The following is a 23,215-nucleotide window of genomic DNA, read 5'->3' on the forward strand; positions in this document are numbered from 1 at the left end:
TTGAAATATAAGTTGAAAATAATTGAAAGATGAGAGATAGATTCAAGCAATTAATTTATACTTAACGATTTCACAAATTACGACAACCGAAAAAAAGACGCAATAGAAAGAGAAAGAATATTTTGTCATACTGCTGTATCCCACGTATTTCTAAGAAACTGTATTATTTGAATGGTAATTTTATGAACATATGATGTGTAAAATATTTACTTTCCTCATAATATGTCTAACATTTATCATTGTTATAATACAAATGAAAAATGTTATGACCGACCGTTCAAAATACCCAGTTAGGTACACATAATCATAGGTTTGGAAAATTCTGTTTTCTTTTTGGTTAACCTACAACAATTTCAGTCATGGTTACTATGGTAAAATGATTAATAATCATGGGATATGTTTTATGAGGCTTAAAGGAGACATGACACAAAAGTTTATTTTTTAAAATTATTGGTTTATTTTAATTTATTAGTATCACACCTTATATATATACTACCGGGCTCAAGCTACTTGAAAAAAACAGGGAGAAGTGTCTTCTTTTTCAGAGAGACAATAAGGAGAAGTGGGGATGAACAGGGAGAAGTGAATGTATATGCACATCATTTATTTATGCTTTTTAAAATGGTGTTATACACATATGTTACTTACATGCACACAATATAAGCATGCATTTTCATATATTCATTTTCTTTTATTGAGATAAATGTTACTTTTTCTTTAAGCTACATATGTAAGTAACAAAATTCTTTGGACAAAATGAAATCAGCCTGCTGACTGAATAATTGACTGTATCATATATTCATGAAATTTAATATTTAATCTATACCTCTACCCTTTACCAAATTTATTACAGTAAAATTAATATATTATGAAGCAAAGCTTCTTGCATTGCATTGTCCTTTTGATTTTGTCTTTTTTAGAAGCACTGGAATAAAAACTTTCATGCAGTGACATTCTGTTGGAATTTTCATTTTGTTCTGTTTTTTTTTTCCCTGATCTCACTCAGTCCATAATTGTTTCTTGTTCAAAATATCCAGTCTCTTGATATAAGTTGACCAAGAGTATCAATAATCATGTTAAAAATTTATTACTGACAAATCAAGACTGAAATTTTATTGATACATAGCGGTCGGTACGAATTCATTTCAAGCTTAAGAAATGTTCTGTCTAAATGGAGAATTAACTGTTCTTTTATGAAACATGAAGATCAAAAGAAACGATTTGGGTTTTCTACTGAATTATCAATTGAGATAGTTTTAAATCAAGTCCAAAGAACTGCACGACAAATTTGCACACTTCATAATGAAATGTTAACGGTAAGACATGAATTATCGTAAGCTGAAGTGAAGAATGTTCATTCCGTATCCTGTCTTAAATGTTTGAAACAAAAAGCTGATTACTTGATAGATCTTGAAAATTTTTACACTTTATTTTCTCGAACGGGCACCATTTTTGTTTGAATTGTTATTGGAAGAGAGATAACTGGTCAAATGCTGATAAAAGATGGAATACAGTCCCGATCATAGGCGATGTCTGAAAATGAGAGGGTGACTTCACTTCGCTTTTGGTGTCTTCTGTAGGCGAAGTGAGCGACTCCAGGGCCACTATTTCGCCCGAAACGCCCAGTAGTGTGAGCCCTAATACTATATATAATCAAAAACTCCTTGTTGTCACCTACATTGTTTAATTGCAGATAAATTGATTCAAAATTGATGATGACCCAAGCCATACAAATTTTAATTAGCCATGTGGTTATGTGATCATGTTGCGTCAGTAGTTTTCAATTCATAGATCGAGTGGTTGAAATGCATGGGGCTTCTGCATTTGTTGCATGATTTCTACAACTGAGAGTGAAAATATTGAAAGTTTTGGTTTGCCAGCAAATGTATACTTACAGTTGTATCAATTTAAACCACTTCAAGAAGAAAATGATAAACAATGTCAGAAATATTAAACTGTTACATGTATGAAGAATAGACACAGTGAGACAACACCACTTCTGTTCGAAAATTTACAACCCAGTGGCCAAAAAAGATACACTGAGTGTCACTATTTTAGTTGTACCCTCCAGTTCAAGTCCTGAAAAAAGTGTGCAAAGTATGTGTATTCACCAGGTAGGGATGTATGCCCAATGAAAATGAAAAGCAGTCAAAAACGAGAAGATCTTTAGTTTTCTTACTTTCTAAACATGATTATTGTACCTATACACAGATCATTGGACCACTCTGCATCATATATACAAGCTATTTTTGAAGATGTATTAATTTGTATGTGTATACATATATAATGGAGATTGAGAACCAATGACATAGCATTTCCATATATGGTAATTGAGCGTTTCTTCCTGTTTTTATTTATGCATATTGATTAGGTTGTCGTAAAAAGACAAATAAATATTCAAATTTTATTTAGCGCTAACCTGATGAGAAAATGTTTCTTACACTCATATCTAATCATACTGTAGTTTTATAAATATAAACGTTTATAAATTGATATTTTTTGTGTCACGTCTCCTCTAACATAATGTTGACTCTAGAAAAAGTTTTGGTGCATTCTTATCCCTTTTGGGATTTGTCCATGAATACTGTCATAACAAATAAAACATTTCGAGTGCAAATCCCTAAAGGGATTAGGTGCTTTCTACCCCAAATTGTTACAACCCATTAATGGTTGGTTATTGATGACCTGCCAAATGACTGGAAGTCAAACTGGTGAATTTTGTTCAGTTTCATGGTGGTTAGTGTAAATGCTCTCTGTTCAAATTCATCAAATCAGTATTTGTTCTTCCTGAAAATATTTAGCATGAATGATTATTATTTAAAAGGTCCTTTTCATAAGCCTAAATTTTAACAGACCACTGTCTATCCACACATATTACAATAGATCATAAACACTGTGGGATTTTGATCATTTTTGGTTCAATATCCATTGTACATTGTACGTTGTAAGATACACATGCAATGTTCATACAACTGTTTGTTTTCATGGAATGAAGCTCCATGGCTTTCCATCATTTTTTATTGGTCTGTTTTTGTGAAATGGGACTTCAAATGCCAAAAAGGGGGACTGTATCATTTGCTCATGAACTAAATTTGCTAAATATACAAATGTACACATACATGTAGTAAGTTTTTTCCTGTGACTGTGATTTCATCCCTTTTTGTTACAAAATTATGTTTTAATGTACCCATACTCAATACCATCCAACAGATGTCATTATTTTGTTTACAATATAACTTATTCATGTTATAAATCTGTAATTATTCTATCAGCATTTAAATATGACTTGTGTTGCTCTCACTTTGGTTTTCACACTACACATGTATACGTTGTATGTGCCTTTTTTCTATAGAATGGAACATGTCTTTTTGCATTCCAGATTTGTATATGTACATGTACTGTATTAGAGATGTATACAGTGGCTGATCAAGGGGGTCAGGAAGTTAGAACACCCATCACCTTGTTTTTGATTGGAAACAAATTTGTTCATATTGTGCTAGAGTAACCAAGGGAACCAAGGTTCTAGCGGAAATCAAAAGAAAGTAATCCAGGGACAAAGACCAAACATGGAAAACAGACATACACAACAAAGAAAATTAAGTAACTAAAAGAATACATACAAAGTAACAAAAGCAAATGAGCAACTTGGACTCCACTAAAAACTGGGAGCATGGACCAGGTGCACCTGTAAGGTAGACATCCTCTGCTTCTCTAGAAACACCTGCTGAGTTGCTCATAAAAAGTCAGGGCATGCAAAACATGAGCGAAAAGATGACTTGTACAATTGTTCATAAATTTAGTATTAAGATGTGACAGGAATTCGTTTATTTTTTCTAGATCAAATAAATCGATAAAACAAATATGATGGATGTTACAGTCAAAACTTTAGATGGTCAAAATAGGAGTTTTTGTGTGCCAGAAAATGTAAGTATTTACACAAGGTAAATTACATCTATTAAATGTTTAGAAAACAACTAATGCAGCAGTAGTCTATATAGATACGGCATGTTTATTTTGGTAACAAATAACTTGAATTTTGATCGACTTCTTACATGTACATGGTACATAAAAAATGTATTTACTGTTGACTGAAGATTGAAGTACTTTTATACATTGCACTATGCTTACATTTATTTTTTAAATAGTTACTTGAATACAATGAAAGTATTATTGAAACAATTGATTGCATGTATTAAAAGCTCACATATTATTTTTTTTTATTTGTTGAAGAATGAAAAATTTTGCTAAATATTTTTTTTACTCCAAAAGCAAGTGTAAATAGGGAGTACTTTGTCCATTAATCCACGTTCAATTGTAGCGCAACTCCTCCTACACTGTTCATAGATTTTGATGAAACTTTGAATGTATGTTGATGTGCACAAAGCAAGATGATAATTACATGATGTCTACTAAGGGAGATAACCCATCTTACGTTCAAATACATATTGTAAGCAGGGTTATCACTAAGTTCTCAACATAGTATATCATCACAAATAATTTTTCGTATCTACAAAATGTTATTATTATATAGTAATTTTTATACATATTATAACAGATTACAGTTAAACAGTTTAAAGAAAAGATCTCAAGCTCGATAGTAAGTTGGAGTACTTTGCATAGAGATGAGGGTCTCAGTTATATCTTAGAAATTTGTTTTGTTTAAGAAAAAGAAAAGTGAGTTACCAGTCCAGTGTGATTATTGATTAAAATTGTCCTAACTGCTGGAAGATTTTAGTCTTTGATGGATGTGTTTTAAATACTTAAACCTTTCAGTAACAGTAGGCAGTATCTTATAAAGTGTCTTTTCATTTTCAGGTTCATTTGTATACTATATACATTAAGTGTGTCAAACTGTTGGAATACATGAAGATACCACATCTGTTTTCAAAATATTTCAGAATATTGAACCAGACACTCAAAGATTGATTTTTCAAGGAAGAGTTTTACAGGATGAAAAATTGTTGAAAGACTATGGTAAGGTTTGGAATTTTGAAATACTTGTTGATGTCTCATCTGTAACAATAAATGCCTTGTTTTGGTTCAGGGACAGAGGATAAAGGATGGCATTTTAAGAATGATAAATAAATGTAGATATATTTCAATAAGAAGAAACTACATATATATGATAACTATAACCTCTTCTGATTAAATAAAGATAAGCTTATCACATACCCTTTTTGTAGATGTTCATGGTAAAGTTATACATGTAGTACAAAAACCACCACCTAGTGCTCGTACACAGTCCCAGGGAGCTAGTAGTACATCCACCAGTACACCATCCCAAGGAGGACATCCTGGACTACCAAGGGGGGATCTTAACAGCTATGTTGTTGGGTCATTCACTATTCCATCAGATATCATTGATCCTAATCAAGTTCAGGTAAACTATTTGCTTCTCATTTTGTTGGATATTTTATTTTTATTTTCTTGTAATCAAGTCTTTATCTACAAAATATTACGTTCCCTTTTTAAAGGTGGAATACATTTGAACTTATTCAGGTAGAGTCTGAAGCTAAATAACAGTAGCCTTATCTACTGTCCACTCATACATCTGTCTGTCTGTTTGTCAGCATAAGCTTTGAAGTTTGATTTTTTTACTCTGTATCAGATCAAATGACACACTGCTTGTAATGTTGTGTTTTCAGATTTTTAAAAATTAATCAATGTCTGCTTTTGGAATTTGCCGAAATTTTTATAACTTTTAAAATAATAATTTCCCCAGCTCTGATGGGATGGAAAAATGGAATTGGATCACTGGAATACATCACAGAAGATACCAGTGTACGCATTTTGTGAACAATGCAGGGCTGGGTCATTGGAGTACATATGTGTTATAGTATTTGTTATGGATGCTTTTTTGGAAATTTAATTCAAAATTCTTGTTTTCTGTGAAAAAAATGTTTTATTCATATAATTTACTTTTTTAACAGCAAATAGTACAGAATGCAGTACAGAATATGGGAGACATGGGGAGGAATGCAAGAGTATCTACCAGAGCATCTGTAAGTCGAATATAAAACAGGCAGAATCTTACATGTAGTCTACATTGAAATATACATGTATAGTAACAAATATCTTAATTAAATCTCTGAAGAATGTCATTTGATTGTATATTAATATTATTTGACGGTCTATACTAAAAAAAATCACTAAAATAATACTTCACTAACCTCCCTCCCCCCCACAAACGCACACACAAAATGAGGTATTATGTGATACCGTCCTCAAAAAGTCTGTGTCAGTCTGTCTGTCTGCCTGTCATTTGGGAATGGATCAATGCATTTTCAGTAAAATCCAAAATTTAGTTTTTAAGTGAAGCTATTTGAACATATTGCCATCCCCCTTTTTTCACCATGTTCCATTAATGCCCTGTTCTTAATAGTGAACAATCAGATACAATGTCACCAAACTATGGGAGTACTAATTTTTTTTATATAAACAATGTAAGTGTGATATAGTTAACTGGTTTAATCTTTCTTTACAGAATGATGGTTCTTCAGTAGATGTACACATCCATCTTGGCCAGGCAGGGGGACCTGCTCAACAGGAGAGTGAATCTCAACTAAGAATTAACAATGCTAGACGTATGCTTCAGATGGCAAGAGAACAGATATCTAGATTAGAGGTAACAGATATAACTTAATTATAGATGATACCGAAACTCTTACAACACAGGTACTAGTTAAGGTAGCAACATTTTAGATACTGTGACATGATTGTTTTGTCTCCCACTGTATACTTGGCACTAATTAAGTTAGCAAGTCTTTGTTTAAGAGGTTCATGTGTAATTGCATTCCCATTTACCCTCAATACCCAATTTTTATTGTGATATATGCAAAAGCTTCTCGTCGCACGTTTTGGGTGGAAATGAACAGTAAAATTAAATGCCTCCTCCATTCAGGGGTTTTCATTAAAAAAAAATTCATGATAAGTACGAAATTAAATTTGAAAGGACTGTATGAGGTTGACAAACATTATACACATATTCATGTAATTGTGTATAACAAGTTTTATGATAACTGGTACATATCTATTTACCAGTTAATGGAAATGAGTTGACATGTGTTATAACATACTGTGTAATACATTACAGAATCCAAGACAGGACGCTAATGATAATGAGCAACCAGAAGCAGTCACACAACCTTCAACTACTACACAAGCTAATACGGAACCAGAAGAAATGGAAGTAAATGAATCCATTACGTCAGTTGGGACTACAGCTACCAGTCAGTCTACCCAGAATGCAGAGGCCTCATCAACAGGAAGTCAGGCTTCATCTGGCTCACAGACAAATGGTCAGGCTAGAGGTCCTCATCCACCAGGATTGATGTGAGTGAAATGAAGCTGTAGAGTACATATTTTATGAAGAAGTTCCTGTAAATTCCAGTTACTTGTACAAATTTTATAATTCACCTGTTAGTCTTACATCATCAAGGTATTGATTCAGAATTATAGTATAATTATAAAATGAGAATTAGATGATTTTCCACTTAATACATTTAACTTTAGGTAGGCTTTAATTGGTTATGATGTAGTCAATTTTTTTTTATGAAGGTCAATGTAAATATGATTATAACCTTTGATTTTAGTCGACCACCAGTGACCTTGGTAGCAGATGTCCTACAAGAAGTTTTAGATGTAAATCACAGGCTACAGCCATTCTTAGAGAGATACCAGACATTGACAAGGAATGATCCATCACTCTCTGGACAGGTTGGTTGTTGTTGTTGAAAGGTACTTTTTTTCCTTGAGCAATATATTCCCATTTTTTTTGTTCTGTTTATATAGTAAATTTTATTTCACTGAAGTCATGATTTTAAAACTTGTAGATATGTAATGAGCAATTTGTATATACATTTCTTATGTTCTGATTTTAGGAGTTGACAGAGGCTCAGGAGCTGTGTAATGTTGTAGGAGAAATTCTTCACACCATCAGCCATTGTTATCACAGTCTGAGTGACCTAATGATTGATCTTAGTCAACCCCCTCCCCGACATCTTTATGCCGCATTTATCTCTCAGCAGGTACCCACTGCTGCAGTTATTCAGCAAACTATCCCTGTCAGAGTAAGATGATAAGTGGGAACATACTGTAATCTAATTAATAATAATACATGTAGTTACCTTTTTGACAACTTTAATGGAAAATAAAATGATATTAAAATTTGGCTACATGAAAAAGTGCCAAAATTACATTTTTGCAATAAATTGGCAAAACGGATAAGAAAAAAAGACAATGATAAAAAATAAAGAAGTGTTGTTAATGAAAAAAATTCCAAATCTACATGTATCAACCCTTGTTTAAAAAAAAACTATCAATAAAAAAAGAATTATTTTAATAAATATAATGTACAACAAACAGCAATTTGTTTTGTTGTCTTGAAAGTAAGTTGGCCTACAGTATATGTATAGCTTGTAAATAATAGCAAAACAGCATATTTGAAGTTTACAGTTATTCTTCATAGTTTTGTTTCTGACTGAAATGATCAGTGTTCTGAACTTGCCATTTATTGTTACATTGAGCATGTGAAACTGAAAATTGCACAATGAATATACCATGAACCTTCTTTTGTCAATTGCTTTAATCCTTAGGCTCAAATCAACATTGGACCTGCTGTACAAAGATCTTCTGGAACACAGTCTTCTGTTCCCACCACTACAGCAGGGACCCAGTCTAATCAACCTGCAACCAGTTCTACTGGTACACAGTCCAATGTACCCACAGCTTCAGCTGCAACGTCAACATCAACAGAACAGGTAATGATGCACTAAATCTTACATGTTCATTGTAGGTATTGGTGGTATTTTGTTCTTTGCTTCCTGTAAAATACATCTGTTTGATAAATTTTTGTCATCTAAAACTCTTAAACTGTTTATAGGTATAATTTTAAATTTTGATATGAAGCTTCAGAATTAAAGGATATAGATTCACTTTTGGGTTTAGATTTGCCATTGTATGCTAGACACATATCTGAATTTATGGTAATTTATGTTGTTCGACTATTAGTTAGTTGTTGGTAAAATATAGAAACTGTTCATAGAAGTGATTTTGGTCCAGCTTCAACTTCATGTTTATTGATGAATTTAAAGGATTTGTATCAGATGACACATTTTTAAAAACACAAATAAAGACAAACAAGGAGATGATTGGAAGTCGTTCAAAAAGTCATCATAAGGTATTTTCAATTAATATTAATCAGAAATTTTGAAAAGTTTTAATATATTTTCTAAGCTTAATCAAGGACAGACTACAACAACTCCAGCAGCAACCAGAGCTTCAGTTAGCACCACAGAGACTGGGACAACACCTATGTTGGTTGAGATGGGCCCTGAGATAGTGTCTGTCAGTAGTGTTACAGCACAGATCATTACAGAGTCAGAAGGAGCAACTCCAAGCACATCTACTGGTAACACTGGTATGTTTTGGACAAGAAGTTTGTACTGTAATAGGGGTCTAGTGATACCACACAAGATATAAATACTGTGAAAGTATTATTGTTTGTGGAGTACCAATTTTTGTGGATTTCTTGGGCTTTATAAAGCACGAAAATTGGTTCCCAGCAAATATGAACTTTTCCATTAAATTGTAAGATAGAGTTGTCAAATCAACTAAATCAAGAAGCTAAATGATAATTTTTTCCTAAACCACTAAAAATTGTTACCCACAAATTAATTTCACAGTACTTAACAATCTAGTACAAAGCTGGGTCTTTCTGCTGATAAATTGTTTTTGTCATGACATTTACTAATCAAACCAGTTGAATTTATCTTAGATTTTTTTTAATCAAGTACATGCATAAAATTGAATATGGTTATGATAAATACAATTTTTTGATGTATCAAATATTTTTGTAAGATAGACTAACACTTGCCCATAGTAGAACTTCATAATCTTACTTCATTTGTCATTGATGAGGGAAATGTTCATTGCTTGGCTTGGTCATAGGTGAGTGATGAAGACTGAACATGGAAATGTGCTTAACTACATTTCAATACTATACCATCATTAATTAAAAATAAATATATAAATGAATAAGTTTTATTTAGAGTCGGCGTGATACATTTATAATGATGAACAAAAGCTCTATTGAGCTTTTGACCGACATAAATTGACAAGTTACATATTTTGTGACCATAGCATTTTATTATTAGTACATATTAATTGATATATGTAAATGAAATATGCATATATGTAATATGTAGATACACTGTATTACAGGATCGACAACTACATCAGCTACACAAGTAATGCCAGACGGTGCTGGTCCTATTACCAATGATCTGATACAGAGTATAGTGACTTCTGTCTTAAGTGGCATTGGCAGAGGAGGTAATCATTAAACTATCTAGATCATGTTTGGATTTAGCCTGCATGCATCCAAGAAAATGTCTTCACTTATTGGTAAATACACAGAAAAACATTTTAGAGATTTGCTACATGTAGTATGCTGTACATATTTAAATTTATGTTGAATAATTTATTGTATTAGTATTAGCACATTGATTTGGATAAAATTGAATACATCCCTCATTTAGACTTTTGGGGAAAAATTGGAAATTTTGGAATCTTTGTGATAAGAGTGAATTATATTTTTTGAGTGCTTTTTGAAAAACATCCTGTATTTTGAGAAAAATCTAGATCATCAAAACTCTGTACTTGTATTTAAATAGTCAAATTTAAATGCATGTACATGTAGCTAAGCATTTTCTTATTGCATGAAGGTTATTGTTTAATTAAACTGAAATGTTCTCAAAGGAAAGTAATTAAATTTAAAAGTATAATCATTGTATTAATATTGCTTGTGTAGTTACATATAAAAAGCATTTCCAATGATCAATTACTGTACCACTATGAAAAATATCATTATTCAGGACCAAGATTTGGCCAAGGGCCATCTAATGCAGTTGTTCTAGAAATTGGTTCTAATGGTACTCAAAGAAATCGATCTTTCCGATTTCCTACAGCACAGGGTGCAAGCAGAATGACCCCACCAACCAATATTGGTACTCCAGGAGGTACTCAACCAATGAATGCAACAGGGACCCAGACTAGCAGTGCTGAATCAAACACATCTGGAACTCAGACAAGGAATGAAAACACATCAGAGACCCAGACTCAAACACCAAGAAGACCAACAGTTGAACAAAGATCATTTGTGTTGCCAGGTATGCCTGCAGGACTGCCTGGTGGACTTCCTCCAGGTTTTGGTGGAATTGCTGGAATTCCAATGCCAGGAATGCCTCCACCAATTGACAGACATTTACCTTGCTCATCCAGATACTTCTTCCAGGAACAGCAAAGACAAGCAAGAAACAGAAGTAGGCTACAGGGTGCTGAGGGCCAACAGGTATTATATGCTATAGAAAACATTCTCAGAATTCATAGTGAGACTATAGAATATTTTTTTCAGACTTGAAGTCTTTAGTAACTAGGAAAGATTTTTATAAGAGAATCAAAGTATCTTATTAAGTACAGTTTGCCCATGTTTGTTTTGAGGAATCAATTATTTAGTTCTTTATTTGACCATAAATACAGCTGTTAGTTTTTAAGTGATGACATTAAATGTTAATGAATATAAATTAAACAATTCTTTTAGCATTTTAATCTTAATATGCATTCTTGGTGACAAGGAAAACTTCTAATTAAACATTTTCAATATTTTTTAAAGCTGATGATATTTTAAGTCATCTTCAAAGAAATAGCCTTTCATTGTTTCCATATTTCCTATCTAATTGACCTGTTCTGCATTGTAAAAGTATAACATATATATAGAATATTTGTACTAGGACTGAAGACTGAAGTTTACGTTGGAAAGGTTCAAATGAAAATTAACTTTCCCACAATTAATGTCTGCACTTTGAACTTCATTACTGGTAATCCTCTAGGAATAACAAAAAATCTCTATATGCCAAAGGGAAAGTGGGACATGATAAATAACTTTCCCTCCTAAAAATTTCACTTTCCCTGGATATAAATGGCAAATCTAAAGCATTGTTATATCATATATTAGCCTGATGAACCAGGAGATATCAATGACATGTTGAATGGCTTCATACATGAGCTTCAGCAACAGACCAATCCACACCTTAATCCTCAAGCTGCACAAAGTTCTACTGCAGCACCATCAGCCCGTACCACCAGTGCAGGTTCTACTGGCACACCGAGCCAACCCCAGTCAGCACAGAGCTCTACAAATCCTCCTCCTTCTGCCAATCCATTTGTTCAGGTAAGGCTTATTTAAGAGTTTCCCTCTTCTTCTAAAAATAACAAAGGGGCATGAAGAGGGATAATTTTTGGATTAGACAGTTGAAAAATTAAAAAAGTGTCTGATGTTGACAGGTTTAATTAGGATTTATTTTACAAATGTTTTACTGTACATGTCATCCAGTGATTGCACTGGATGATTTGGCTACTGATGAGAGTAAATGGGAACATATGTGTTTATTGACGTATGAAACCTAAATAGGAGAATGTACATTGAAGGCTCTTATTGGTGGAAAATACAACTGAAAATTATTGATCAAGTCTTGAAAGTGTTAAATGTGAATTTGAAGACTTGAATCAATAACAAAGAAGCAGACCTAAGTACGTAAGTAAATTCTTGCATTAAAAGAATAAAAGAATTGCTTTAAGTTAACCAAATTCAGATATTCTGTCAATTTTGTACTTTTTTGTCAATTTCGGGTCATATTTCTATATTTATCTATGTTTTGACAAATACTAATAAGTTGATATTTTTGGGCCATATTCATAGCTTAATGCCCCTACACCTTTGATATATTGTGCAAATTTAGTGAAAAGTATGGGATGAAAATGACTAATAAGTTGTAATAGAATGATCTTACATGATATAGTGATAATCTCATTTTTAGATGTTGAATGAAGCATCCTCTAATCTGCCAGGAGTTATAGGCATACAGATACAAGGCATGCAGGATGGAAGACCAGCGTTTTCTCAAATGTTTGGGATGCCACCTCATGGCAGAATGCCCCCTCCTCGACCAGGAGCCCCTCAGGCTGCACCAGGAGGTGCATTCCCTAGACCACCTCAGTGGGAACCGAATTATGCCAATGTGCTTAGGGACTTCCTTCAAAATGCAAATCCTGTAAGTTTTCACTGGAATACTTTTCTTTAATGTCCACAGCCTTAACCAAATTCATAGTTAAAGTATTTTTATAATATATTTAATGTTGATTTTTCAGCCCTTGCATTTCAGCCTATTGCAAGGTTTTACCACTGTCTGAAAGGAATAACATCAGTCTCAAACCTTTTTAAAACTCTTCTTGTTCTTTTGCAATCCTCAGCAAAGAACCAGTGCATCTACTACCAGCACCAGTAGTACAACCACTGCTGGTACCAGTTCAAATAATTCCAGCTCAGGAGGGGAACCCGTAATGAGTGATGAAGCCTTCACAAGACTTGTATCTGGTATTGGTAGTATGGTATCACAAACAGCAATGGGACAGCCCCCTCAACAAACTATCTCAGACTTCTTAAACACATTGGGAGAAGGATACAGTACTGGGGAAGGTATGGTTCGTATAATGAAAAAGATGTGGTGTTTCATTATATCTTTTAAAAAATCATACAGATCCAAAAAAGAAAAAAAAAAGAATATGGCAATTGACTCAAATAAAATTGATTTTTTTCTTTTAAAAACTACATGTAGATACAAACTTGTGTAGGAAGTAATGTACCCTGTCTCTCTGTATTATAGACTTACTTTACTTGATTAACTTTTTCCATGTGGAACATAAAAGCAACCATGGTGGATTCCCATCTATTTCTGTCTTCAAATAAATACATTGTCTCATTGTGTTTCAGTTTGGCAGAAGCTAGTTTTTATACCCCACCACACCTTGAAAATGTCCGTAACCTTTCCCCCATTGGCTGCTTATGTGTGATATTTGTTTTACCCCACCACACGTTGAATAATGTCCGTAACCTTTCCCCCATTGGCTGCTTATGTGTGATATTTGTTTTACCCCACCGCACGTTGAATAATGTCCGTAACCTTTCCCCCATTGGCTGCCTCTATGTGATATTTGTTTTACCCCACCATATGTTGAAAAATGTCTGTAACCTTTTCGCCATTGGCTGCCTTTGTGTGATATTTGTCATTCTGGTTGTGTTGTTTCTTTATAGTCACTATTTCTCTGTCAAAAACATCCTTACTAAGATACTGTAAAATTAAACTTGAACAACGGTATTTTTACACAATATTTAAATTATTGAAATATAATTTTACATTCTTTTTTCTAGGTTTATTCTTAAATGATCTGTTTAGCTGTGTTTCGAGACATTTATCCTTGCCTGATTTATTACAAATATTCTACGGAAATCCAGTTGCTCTGACAAGGATAAGAGCACCATTACAAGAGTTTGTTAGAGGCAGGATATTGAATGATGGTGAACCTACTAGAGAAAATATTGAAGCTGGTGTCAATAGACTTATAGAAAACATGCAAGAGGAGTTGAGAAATGCTGAGGTAGTTATCCAAAATAACAGAGCATAACTTATGTCAATGAATGTATTGGACCAATTCAGAAACACCAACTCCTGTCCTCATAAATATTATTACACTGTTGCATCGTACTTGTTAAATATGTCTTGACCAGTAAGGTATGTCTTGAAGAATAACAATCCCACAATGCCATACAGTTTCTGAATTGGTCCTTTACACAGTAAAAAAAAATATAATAGAGTGGTGAGGCCTTTAATGCTAGAAAAAGACTTTTATTAGTCTTATAATGAATATAGTGTTGTTGTTGTACCAAGATTTAAATCTGCTGATTACATAAATTTCATGTTGATGGTAAAACAAATGAAAAACTTGGGTCTGCATGAATTATTACTAAAGTACCATCATTTGTTTTTTTATGGCTGTGTATACATGTGTGTATCTGTCGTTGATATTGGATAAGACATAAAAAAAACAATGACTGTTTTTTAAGTCAAAGCAAAAGGTGGCAACAGTACAGTGGTTGATTACACTTTCTGTAAAGACTTGTCTAAACTGACATAATTCTGTCATTGACAATACTACTGTCATTATTATAGTATGTTGTCATTGGCAATTGTGAGTAATTTATGCCTCAGCTCATAATTTTGGACAATAAGAACAAAACAAAGATGTTAAAGTTACTGATAAAGTTTAGACAGGAAGTACCAGAAATAACTGTTTCATTGGACTTTTTCAATATTTTCTATTTTCTAAAAACTACAATGATAGCCAATGAAAAAAAATGTAAAAAATATTGAAGTTGCCAATTACAGATGTATTTCAGACACTACACGTATTGTATATTACATGTTATATGTATTACATTACTTGTTTGTTTTTATAGGCTGTAACAGAAGTAAAACCAGATATAGACTTTACCAGGACTATAGGTAACATTAGTAGACATCACTTGATTGCTGTTATTACCATGGTAATGCAGACTAGAGGTAATTTTATCATTGTGAACAAACTTATGTCTATAAATGATATATTTTTCCTATCAAATTTCCTGTGCAAGAAAAATCGGAAAATATAAATGGTCACTAATTAGACTTTATCAAAGAATATGTCTTTGATAGAGTTTTAGATGTGAAATTCTATAGCCATGTAAATGGATTGACATTCTAAATCACAAAAAAATAAGTATCTATGAAATTTAATTGGTTTACACTATGGTTGGCCAAAAATTTTACTAAAGGAGATACATGGTGCTTGTGATAAAGCATTTCCATAATACCAAGATAATGATGATAGTGCTATTGATTAGGTTGTATTGGTGTCATCAAGATTCATTTACTACCCATTGCCTTCTGCTTTCTGTAAATAATGGCATAGAATAGCATCTGAGCACTCCTATCAAACAGACATTAACACTGAAGTCTGAGTGCTCTTATCAAACAGACATTAACACTGAAGTCTGAGCGCTCCTATCAAACAGACACTATCACCGAAATCTGAGCCCTCCTATCAAACAGACATGAACTCTGAAGAGAAATGTTGCTTTTTGAAGGGTAAAGGCATCTAAATTGATGATCAAATCCCTTAACTGAACAATGGATTAAGGTTACTACTGCAATTGGTTATAGGCCGTTCTAAAAAATTAACCTAGCTGATGATTAACATTTTCAACATATGGACACAGGTTTTACCATTTATGACCAAATGTTAGCTTTTTACAACTTCTAACGACAAAAATACCTTCCATAGTGAGGATAATTAAGTTCATAATCTCAGCAAATGGAAAGAATATTAATGCAAATGATCGAAGCTTCTTATCAACTCACTTAGGTCATTACCCGTCATTGACAGAGGCTTATATTTGTATCTCTTCTACTAAAGGTAAAGTAAAAATCAGAGCTCTTCCTCAGTGGAGTTATTGACTGCTATGAACAAATCTTCTTATTTAATTTTGTTTCATAAGATTATACGTATATCTCATAGAGTACAAATAAAACTTTCAACGTCAACCAATGAAGGATTTGTAAGAAAATGTCTCAAAAAAATATACTATGTATAACTGGTTACAAACAAAGAAGTGTACTATTTGTCTAAAAAAACATATCATTATCTTATTATCTTGAAATTTGAAAAAAAAAATATTGTAGGTTTTACTGTTTCAATTTTCAGGTGGCGATCAGCAGTTTGGACCTATACTTTATGCTAAACTACGACAGGCTTTTTCAGAAGTTATAGTTTTAACAAGGTTTTGTTTAGTAGGTGGAATGCCGACACTTAATAGACTAATTCAGAACAGACTGGTAAGTGTTTACCATAAATTGTGACTTTTTGTGAAGTTAGCAAATACCGCAAATAGGTTTATTTTGGATTTTGTTTGTAGCATATAATAGCCAATGTGCAAATTAACATTAACATAAACTGTCAAATTTTTTAAGAGTCCTTTTGAAATTATTATTATTTTGACAGTGAACATAGAATTCCACTTGTATCACAGTGTAATAAGCTTGTAAAAGGACATAATTTGTGCATGTGTTTTTGTAATTATGTTACTTTTTATTTCGACAAATATACATGTATGTATCAAATGAACAAGTGTAGAACATACATGTATAAAATACAAGTTTTCATTCTATTATCAAGTGAACAAATGTAGAAAATACATGTATAAAGTACAATTTTTCATTCTATATAGAAAATACATACAAAGTACAAGTTTTCATTCTATGTTTTTATTCTAGTCAAATATAACAGGAGGAGTGAATCCTCTTATCCAACAGTGGATGGCTAGTACCACCACCACACAATTAGACAACTTCATACCCTCAATAACAGTCAGAGAGGAAGAGGTGCTACATTATGTGGTGAGGAGGGAGTCTCGGGAAGCTCCGATGGAAACCAGCCCTGTTGTTCAGTCACCTGGTGCTTCAGCAGTAGAATCTCCTAAGGTATCATCTGTTTTGAATTTTCCATGATCACAAGAAGTTGTTTTAAGGATGGTGCCTATTTAGCTTTAGACCCTTCAGAGATACTAGACTGAATTAACAGGTTCAATCTGTGTAGTTAAAAGATGGTTTAGATTTATATATTAACCCGTCAGAGATGCTAGACTGAAGCAGATATTACTGGTCTAACATGTTTCATTCCAGACTCAAAATCATTATACATCATTGTTACTAAAAAAAAAATGGTACACCTAAATACAAATATGTAGTTCTTGGTAGAGATTCCTCATACTTTGTAAAAAACTATTCCGAATCATCTTCCAAATATACTGAAGAAGATGTTTTCAAAATGCTGGAATTTTTTATCAACAGCATATTTGTCTAGTATAGTATCAGCAAATGGTTGGCATTCCAATGGGAATAAATTGTGCTCCTGAACTTGCTGACCTATTCCTTCACTCTTGTGAGGCTTATCTGATCTAAGAGCAGGAACATTCTTTAGGTAGCTAATCTCTGCTATATAGATTATGTATATCATAAACAATCCTAGTTTCAGGGATTTTATTCATCGCATCTACCTTAAAGAACTTAAGATAAAGGATACTACAGACACTGACACGGTGAATTCAGCCTCATATCTTGACCTACATTTAGATATTTTTGGTAAAGGAAAACTATTGACGAAACTATACGACGAACGCCATGACTTTTCATTCCATACTGTCAACTTTCCTTTCATCTGTGGCAATATCCCTTCAGCTCCTACCTATGGGGTTTCCATATCACAACTCATATGTTATGCCAGAGTTGTTTTGTATTGTGCTAGACTTCTTACAATTAGGCCTCTGGAACAAGGTTTTGTTGCTGCATGATTGGAAGTCATCACTACGGAAATTTTATGGTCGGCATTATGAACTCATGGATTGTTACAATGTATCTATCAGCACCACAAAAACTGATTTGTTCAACATGTCATAGTTTTCTTTTCCTCTTTTGTCTACCATGGACATGACTTTTTATGTGCAACTTGATGGAAAAGAAGAGGATGCTTACTCTACCAGTACACCTGGTCCATGTTCCCAGTTTTCAGTGGAGTCTGAGTTGCTCATTTACTTTTGTTGCTTTGTATGTGTTATTTTAGTTATTTTGTATTCTTTGTTGTGTTTGTCTGTTTTCCGAGTCTGGTCTTTGCCCCTGGCTTCATTCTTTTGATTTCTGCTAGAATCTTGGTTACTCTTTTATTATTATTTCTGATTCTAGCAAATTTCAATAAAAAAAGATTTTTGTAAATCAAGAGTCTCTCTATCCCTGTTGAAAGTTGTCTGTGATACTGTAAAGGTACCTTTATTTGTTGGTATCAATATCTGTGTTTTTTAATCATTTTATTAGGATATGGATTATATAATTTGCTGGTGTATGGAGCCTTACATTTTCCATTGGAAATTAAATGTTTTGTGGGGATTTGACCAGGATACAAAAAAAATGAAAATTAGTACCTGACTAACAATAGTTCTTCTGCAGGAATATGATCCATCTTTTCTGAATTATTCATTTAAATTCAATAAAACATTCATAAAAAACATGTCTGTATACCATGACCAATTAGAAATTTTGCAATACATTACCATTACAGTCAATGGAAGTGGAAGGTAAAGTTGAAAACAAACCATCACCAAGTGGAGCAGCTAATGTTGTAAAGGAACCAGTCAGACCAACAACAGTACCATCTGGTGCCGCAGCTGTCAGTGAACCAGTTCAAAATGGGGCCACAGGAGGGGAGCCATCCACTAGTGTAAATTCTTCATGGGAAAAAGAAATTCCTGAGGTACATTCTAGGGAACTATTGATAAATAAACTTTTATTATCATGAAGTGTGCTGTACTGAATCAAAATAGTTGTATGTGAAAGAAATATTATATATGTTTTATCGTGAAGCATGTATATTATTACTCCCTAGCTTCCTCCTTGATAAGTGTCCTTTCACATGAAGATGATTTTATATATGCCTCATTATATCGACTATAAATTGCACAATACCAGATTCATATAAAATCAGTCCTAATTAAGTTTGAGGTGATCAGTGCAGTAATATTTATGTGTATGGTAGAAGTATTTTCTACATTTTGATATAAATAAGAAGAAATGGGTGAGATTAACAAAATATCATTCTGTCATTTGTTGTTGACAATTCTGAAGTGTTACAGTAGCAAATGATAAGTTTATGTGTCTGACCGGAGGACTGACATATTTATATTACTATCTGCCATAGAATTTTGATGACCATTTCAGGAATGGGTACCTATAATAAATGGTGATATACAGAAACAGAAGCAACATAAACATCAACCTCCATTTAGTGATGCATATTATCAAGGAATGCCACCTAAAAGAAGAAAGGTGAGTTCAATATAGATAAGAATTATATCTTGTCTCAAGATGGTAGAGCTAAGATTTCAACATGCAAGTTTTACAATTCATATTGATATCTTAAATTTACAATAAAAAATGGAGAATATGTTAAATTAAAGAATGGCTTGAGTAGCATTGGTTTCACCCATGAAATTGGTAGAGAACTTCGAATATGCAAAATTAAATTATCACAGAAATTTAATCACCACTCTGTTATAAAGTCACATTCCACTACAGGGTAAGAATGAGAGAATTGTACATTATTTCTTCCCCAGCAAATTTGTGAATGGATATAATAACACCTTCATTCATCCCTCCCATAGTCTGTACAGAACACCCTTGAATAATTACACAGTCATTCATCCCTCCCGTAGTCTGTACAGAACACCCTTGTATAATTACACCGTCATTCATCCCTCCCATAATCTGTACAGAACACCCTTGTATAATTCCACCGTCTTTCATTCCTCCCATAGTCTGTACATTCCACCTGTGTATAATTCCACCGTCTTCCATTCCTCCCATAGTCTGTACATTCCACCTGTGTATAATTCCACTATCATTCATCCCTCCCATAGTCTGTACAGAACACCCTTGTATAATTACACTGTCATTCATCCCTCCCATAGTCTGTACAGAACACCCTTGTATAATTCCACCATCATTCCTACCATAGTCTGTACATTCCACCCATGTATAATTCCACTATCATTCACACCTCTCATAGTCTGTACAGAACACCCTTGTATATTTACACCGTCATTCATCCCTCCCATAATCTGTACAGAACACCCTTGTATAATTCCACCGTCTTTCATTTCTCCCATAGTCTGTACATTCCACCTGTGTATAATTCCACCGTCTTCCGTTCCTCCCATAGTCTGTACATTCCACCTGTGTATAATTCCACCGTCTTCCATTCCTCCCATAGTCTGTACATTCCACCTGTTTATAATTCCACTATCATTCATCCCTCCCATAGTCTGTACAGAACACCCTTGTATAATTCCACCGTCTTTCATTCCTCCCATAGTCTGTACATTCCACCTGTGTGTAATTCCACTATCATTCATCCCTCCCATTATAGTCTGTACAGAACACCATTGTATAATTCCACCGTCATTCATCCCTCCCATAGTTTGAACAGAACAGTCTTGTATAATTCCACTGTCATTCATCCCTCCCACAGTCTGAACAGAACACCCTTGTATAATTACACCATTATTCATCCCTCCCATAGTCTGTATAGAACACCCTTGTATAATTCCACTGTCATTCATCCCTCCCATAGTCTAGACAGAACACCCTTGTATAATTCCACCATCACTCATTCCTCCCAGTCTGTACATTCTACCCGTGTATAATTCCACTATCATTCATCCCTCCCATAGTCTGTACAGAACACCCTTGTATAATTACACCGTCATTCATCCCTCCCATAATCTGTATAGAACACCCTTGTATAATTCCACCGTCATTCATCCCTCCCATAGTCTGTACATAACACCCTTGTAAGGGCTGTAGAATAAAAATTATGATATGAATTTAACAAAAGTTTGTTCATAGTTCTCAGGAAAATCTAGAACCCATTTGGCTGTAAGATCATAGGTTAATGTAACATGAAACGATAAAATTTTCACAGTCATGGGAAACCAAGCTTCACTTTTTCTGTGGAAAAAATGTGCATGTTTAGAAATTTACATCATGTTGTCAAAAACATCACCAAATCACATGGAAGATTATTAAATAGATAGCAAACAAAACTGTTCAAAAATACATGTATACTTATTTACACTTAGATTTTTACTTACAAGGACAAGTCATGTAAATACAGCTCTTATGAGACAACAATGTTTGAAAAAGAAAACAAAAATTAACTTGTAGTTATTAAGTTGTAGTTCAGAGAAAATATTTAAAGGTATTAAAAGCATATGAATGGTGTTCATTTCAGCTTAACCAGCCATTAGAATCATCAAATCCTTCGGAGTCCCTTTCACAATCGTTAAGACAAGCTGTTACAGCTGCTGGTGTGGAACCTATTAGTAGCATTGACAATTTAACAAAAGAATTAGAAGAGGATACAGAAATAGCTTCAGAATATGATGAAAATTTGAGATCTTCATTGATAAATAGACTGAATACTGATGGAGATTTTGTACCTGAAAGATTTCCCAAATCTCAAGAATATTTTAAGGGAAATAATAAAAAGTGAATTATAAAGAAAAAGATGGCAGTTGATGTGTTTGTTGTGAATAGTTAAATTTGTATATTATTGTTGAATGGGATGTATGGAAGTGAGGTTGAGGTGAATTGGCATGAAAGTGATGTTTTAGTGTGGGATTCTTGTGCATGCCTTACAGGGCATGAAATGGACCTTGAAAATATTCATGTTTGTTGAGCTGTTGATTTAAGTAAATTGGCTTCAAAAATATATTATTTTAACAATTTTTATTTCATGAATTAGAACAACATATTTTCATCATTAAAAACATGTATACATGCACTATTTTATCTGCTTGCCTGTGATAGTTCAAACATTAATACTTGTTCCTAGAGGTTTATTTGTTATTAGCTTCTAAACAATTGTTTTTAAAAGTTGAAATGTGTGTAAATGAATTACTTGTGCATAAATACAATTATTTGTAATCAGAATCATAAAGCTGAATCTCTGGTTTATCAAGGTTACACATGGAGTATACATGTCTTGAGTATTGACATAAAGTAAATTGCATGAGACACGCATGATTTGTGATATCTATGTGAGCATTCTAAAATAATATTCTTTTTTTTTTCGTCATGTATTTTCTTTTTGAATTATAAATGTACAATCTACAACCCGTCTTCATTTGGTTATTTCTTTTTTATACATGTTTAACATATTTTACTATGTGAAAGAATAACTCAGTTTTAAAATCCTATCTTGATTTCTTAACTTGTTTATATATTGAATATCCTGTACTTTGAAATTGACGTTATTCATAATATATACAGTTGTATCACTATTGGTGTAAATATTTGTATCATGCTTTTTGTCTAGGCAAGGTCATGACCTTTAATTGCTGCACAATGTTGTATATCTCTGATTATATAGAAACATTGTCACATCATTTTATAGAAATAACTTTAATTTATCATTGAATAATGTAGGACTATAATGCAATACCCTTGTTTTAGATACATGTACATGCATGTATTACTTAACATAAAAATGCACAAAATGTTTTTAGTGTATTATGTTTTTCATGATGGGATGATCTGTATATTTTCTTTTAAAAGTTGAAAGTATTAATTGGATGGCAAATATTACAGGAAAGTTTCAGATTCCACTTTTTTTTTCTGCTGGGACTACATGTAGTTATTTTGATAAAGTATACAAAATAAAAACAGTGCTCTTTTGA

General features: G+C 33.1%; 1 protein-coding gene across 4 annotated transcripts; it reads left to right on the forward strand.

Moving 5' to 3' along the window:
* The first annotated feature begins 81 nt into the window (after window positions 1-81).
* Window positions 82-23,215, forward strand: LOC148611185 (large proline-rich protein BAG6-like). Of its 4 annotated transcripts, none has more exons than XM_088591444.1 (24): window positions 82-174; window positions 3,838-3,924; window positions 4,556-4,597; window positions 4,899-4,974; window positions 5,184-5,380; window positions 5,931-6,002; window positions 6,485-6,625; window positions 7,094-7,332; window positions 7,593-7,716; window positions 7,881-8,069; window positions 8,595-8,759; window positions 9,235-9,418; window positions 10,222-10,332; window positions 10,875-11,350; window positions 12,014-12,229; window positions 12,876-13,109; window positions 13,309-13,534; window positions 14,267-14,493; window positions 15,353-15,455; window positions 16,636-16,766; window positions 17,205-17,411; window positions 19,042-19,233; window positions 19,698-19,805; window positions 21,769-23,215. In XM_088591444.1, the coding sequence occupies exons 2-24, from the start codon at window positions 3,862-3,864 to the stop codon at window positions 22,027-22,029; spliced, it is 3,984 nt and encodes a 1,327-aa protein (XP_088447570.1). In that variant the 5' UTR covers window positions 82-174; window positions 3,838-3,861; the 3' UTR covers window positions 22,030-23,215. The 4 variants fall into 4 exon arrangements, with proteins under 4 accessions (XP_088447570.1, XP_088447573.1, XP_088447571.1 ...); XM_088591447.1 differs by having other exon boundaries at window positions 10,968-11,350; XM_088591445.1 differs by having other exon boundaries at window positions 7,881-8,027.

This window comes from Perna viridis, chromosome 7 (genome assembly GCF_037379345.1).
Source record: "Perna viridis isolate PV_CMFRI_1.1 ecotype Kerala chromosome 7, ASM3737934v1, whole genome shotgun sequence".
Lineage (NCBI taxonomy): Eukaryota > Metazoa > Mollusca > Bivalvia > Mytilida > Mytilidae > Perna > Perna viridis.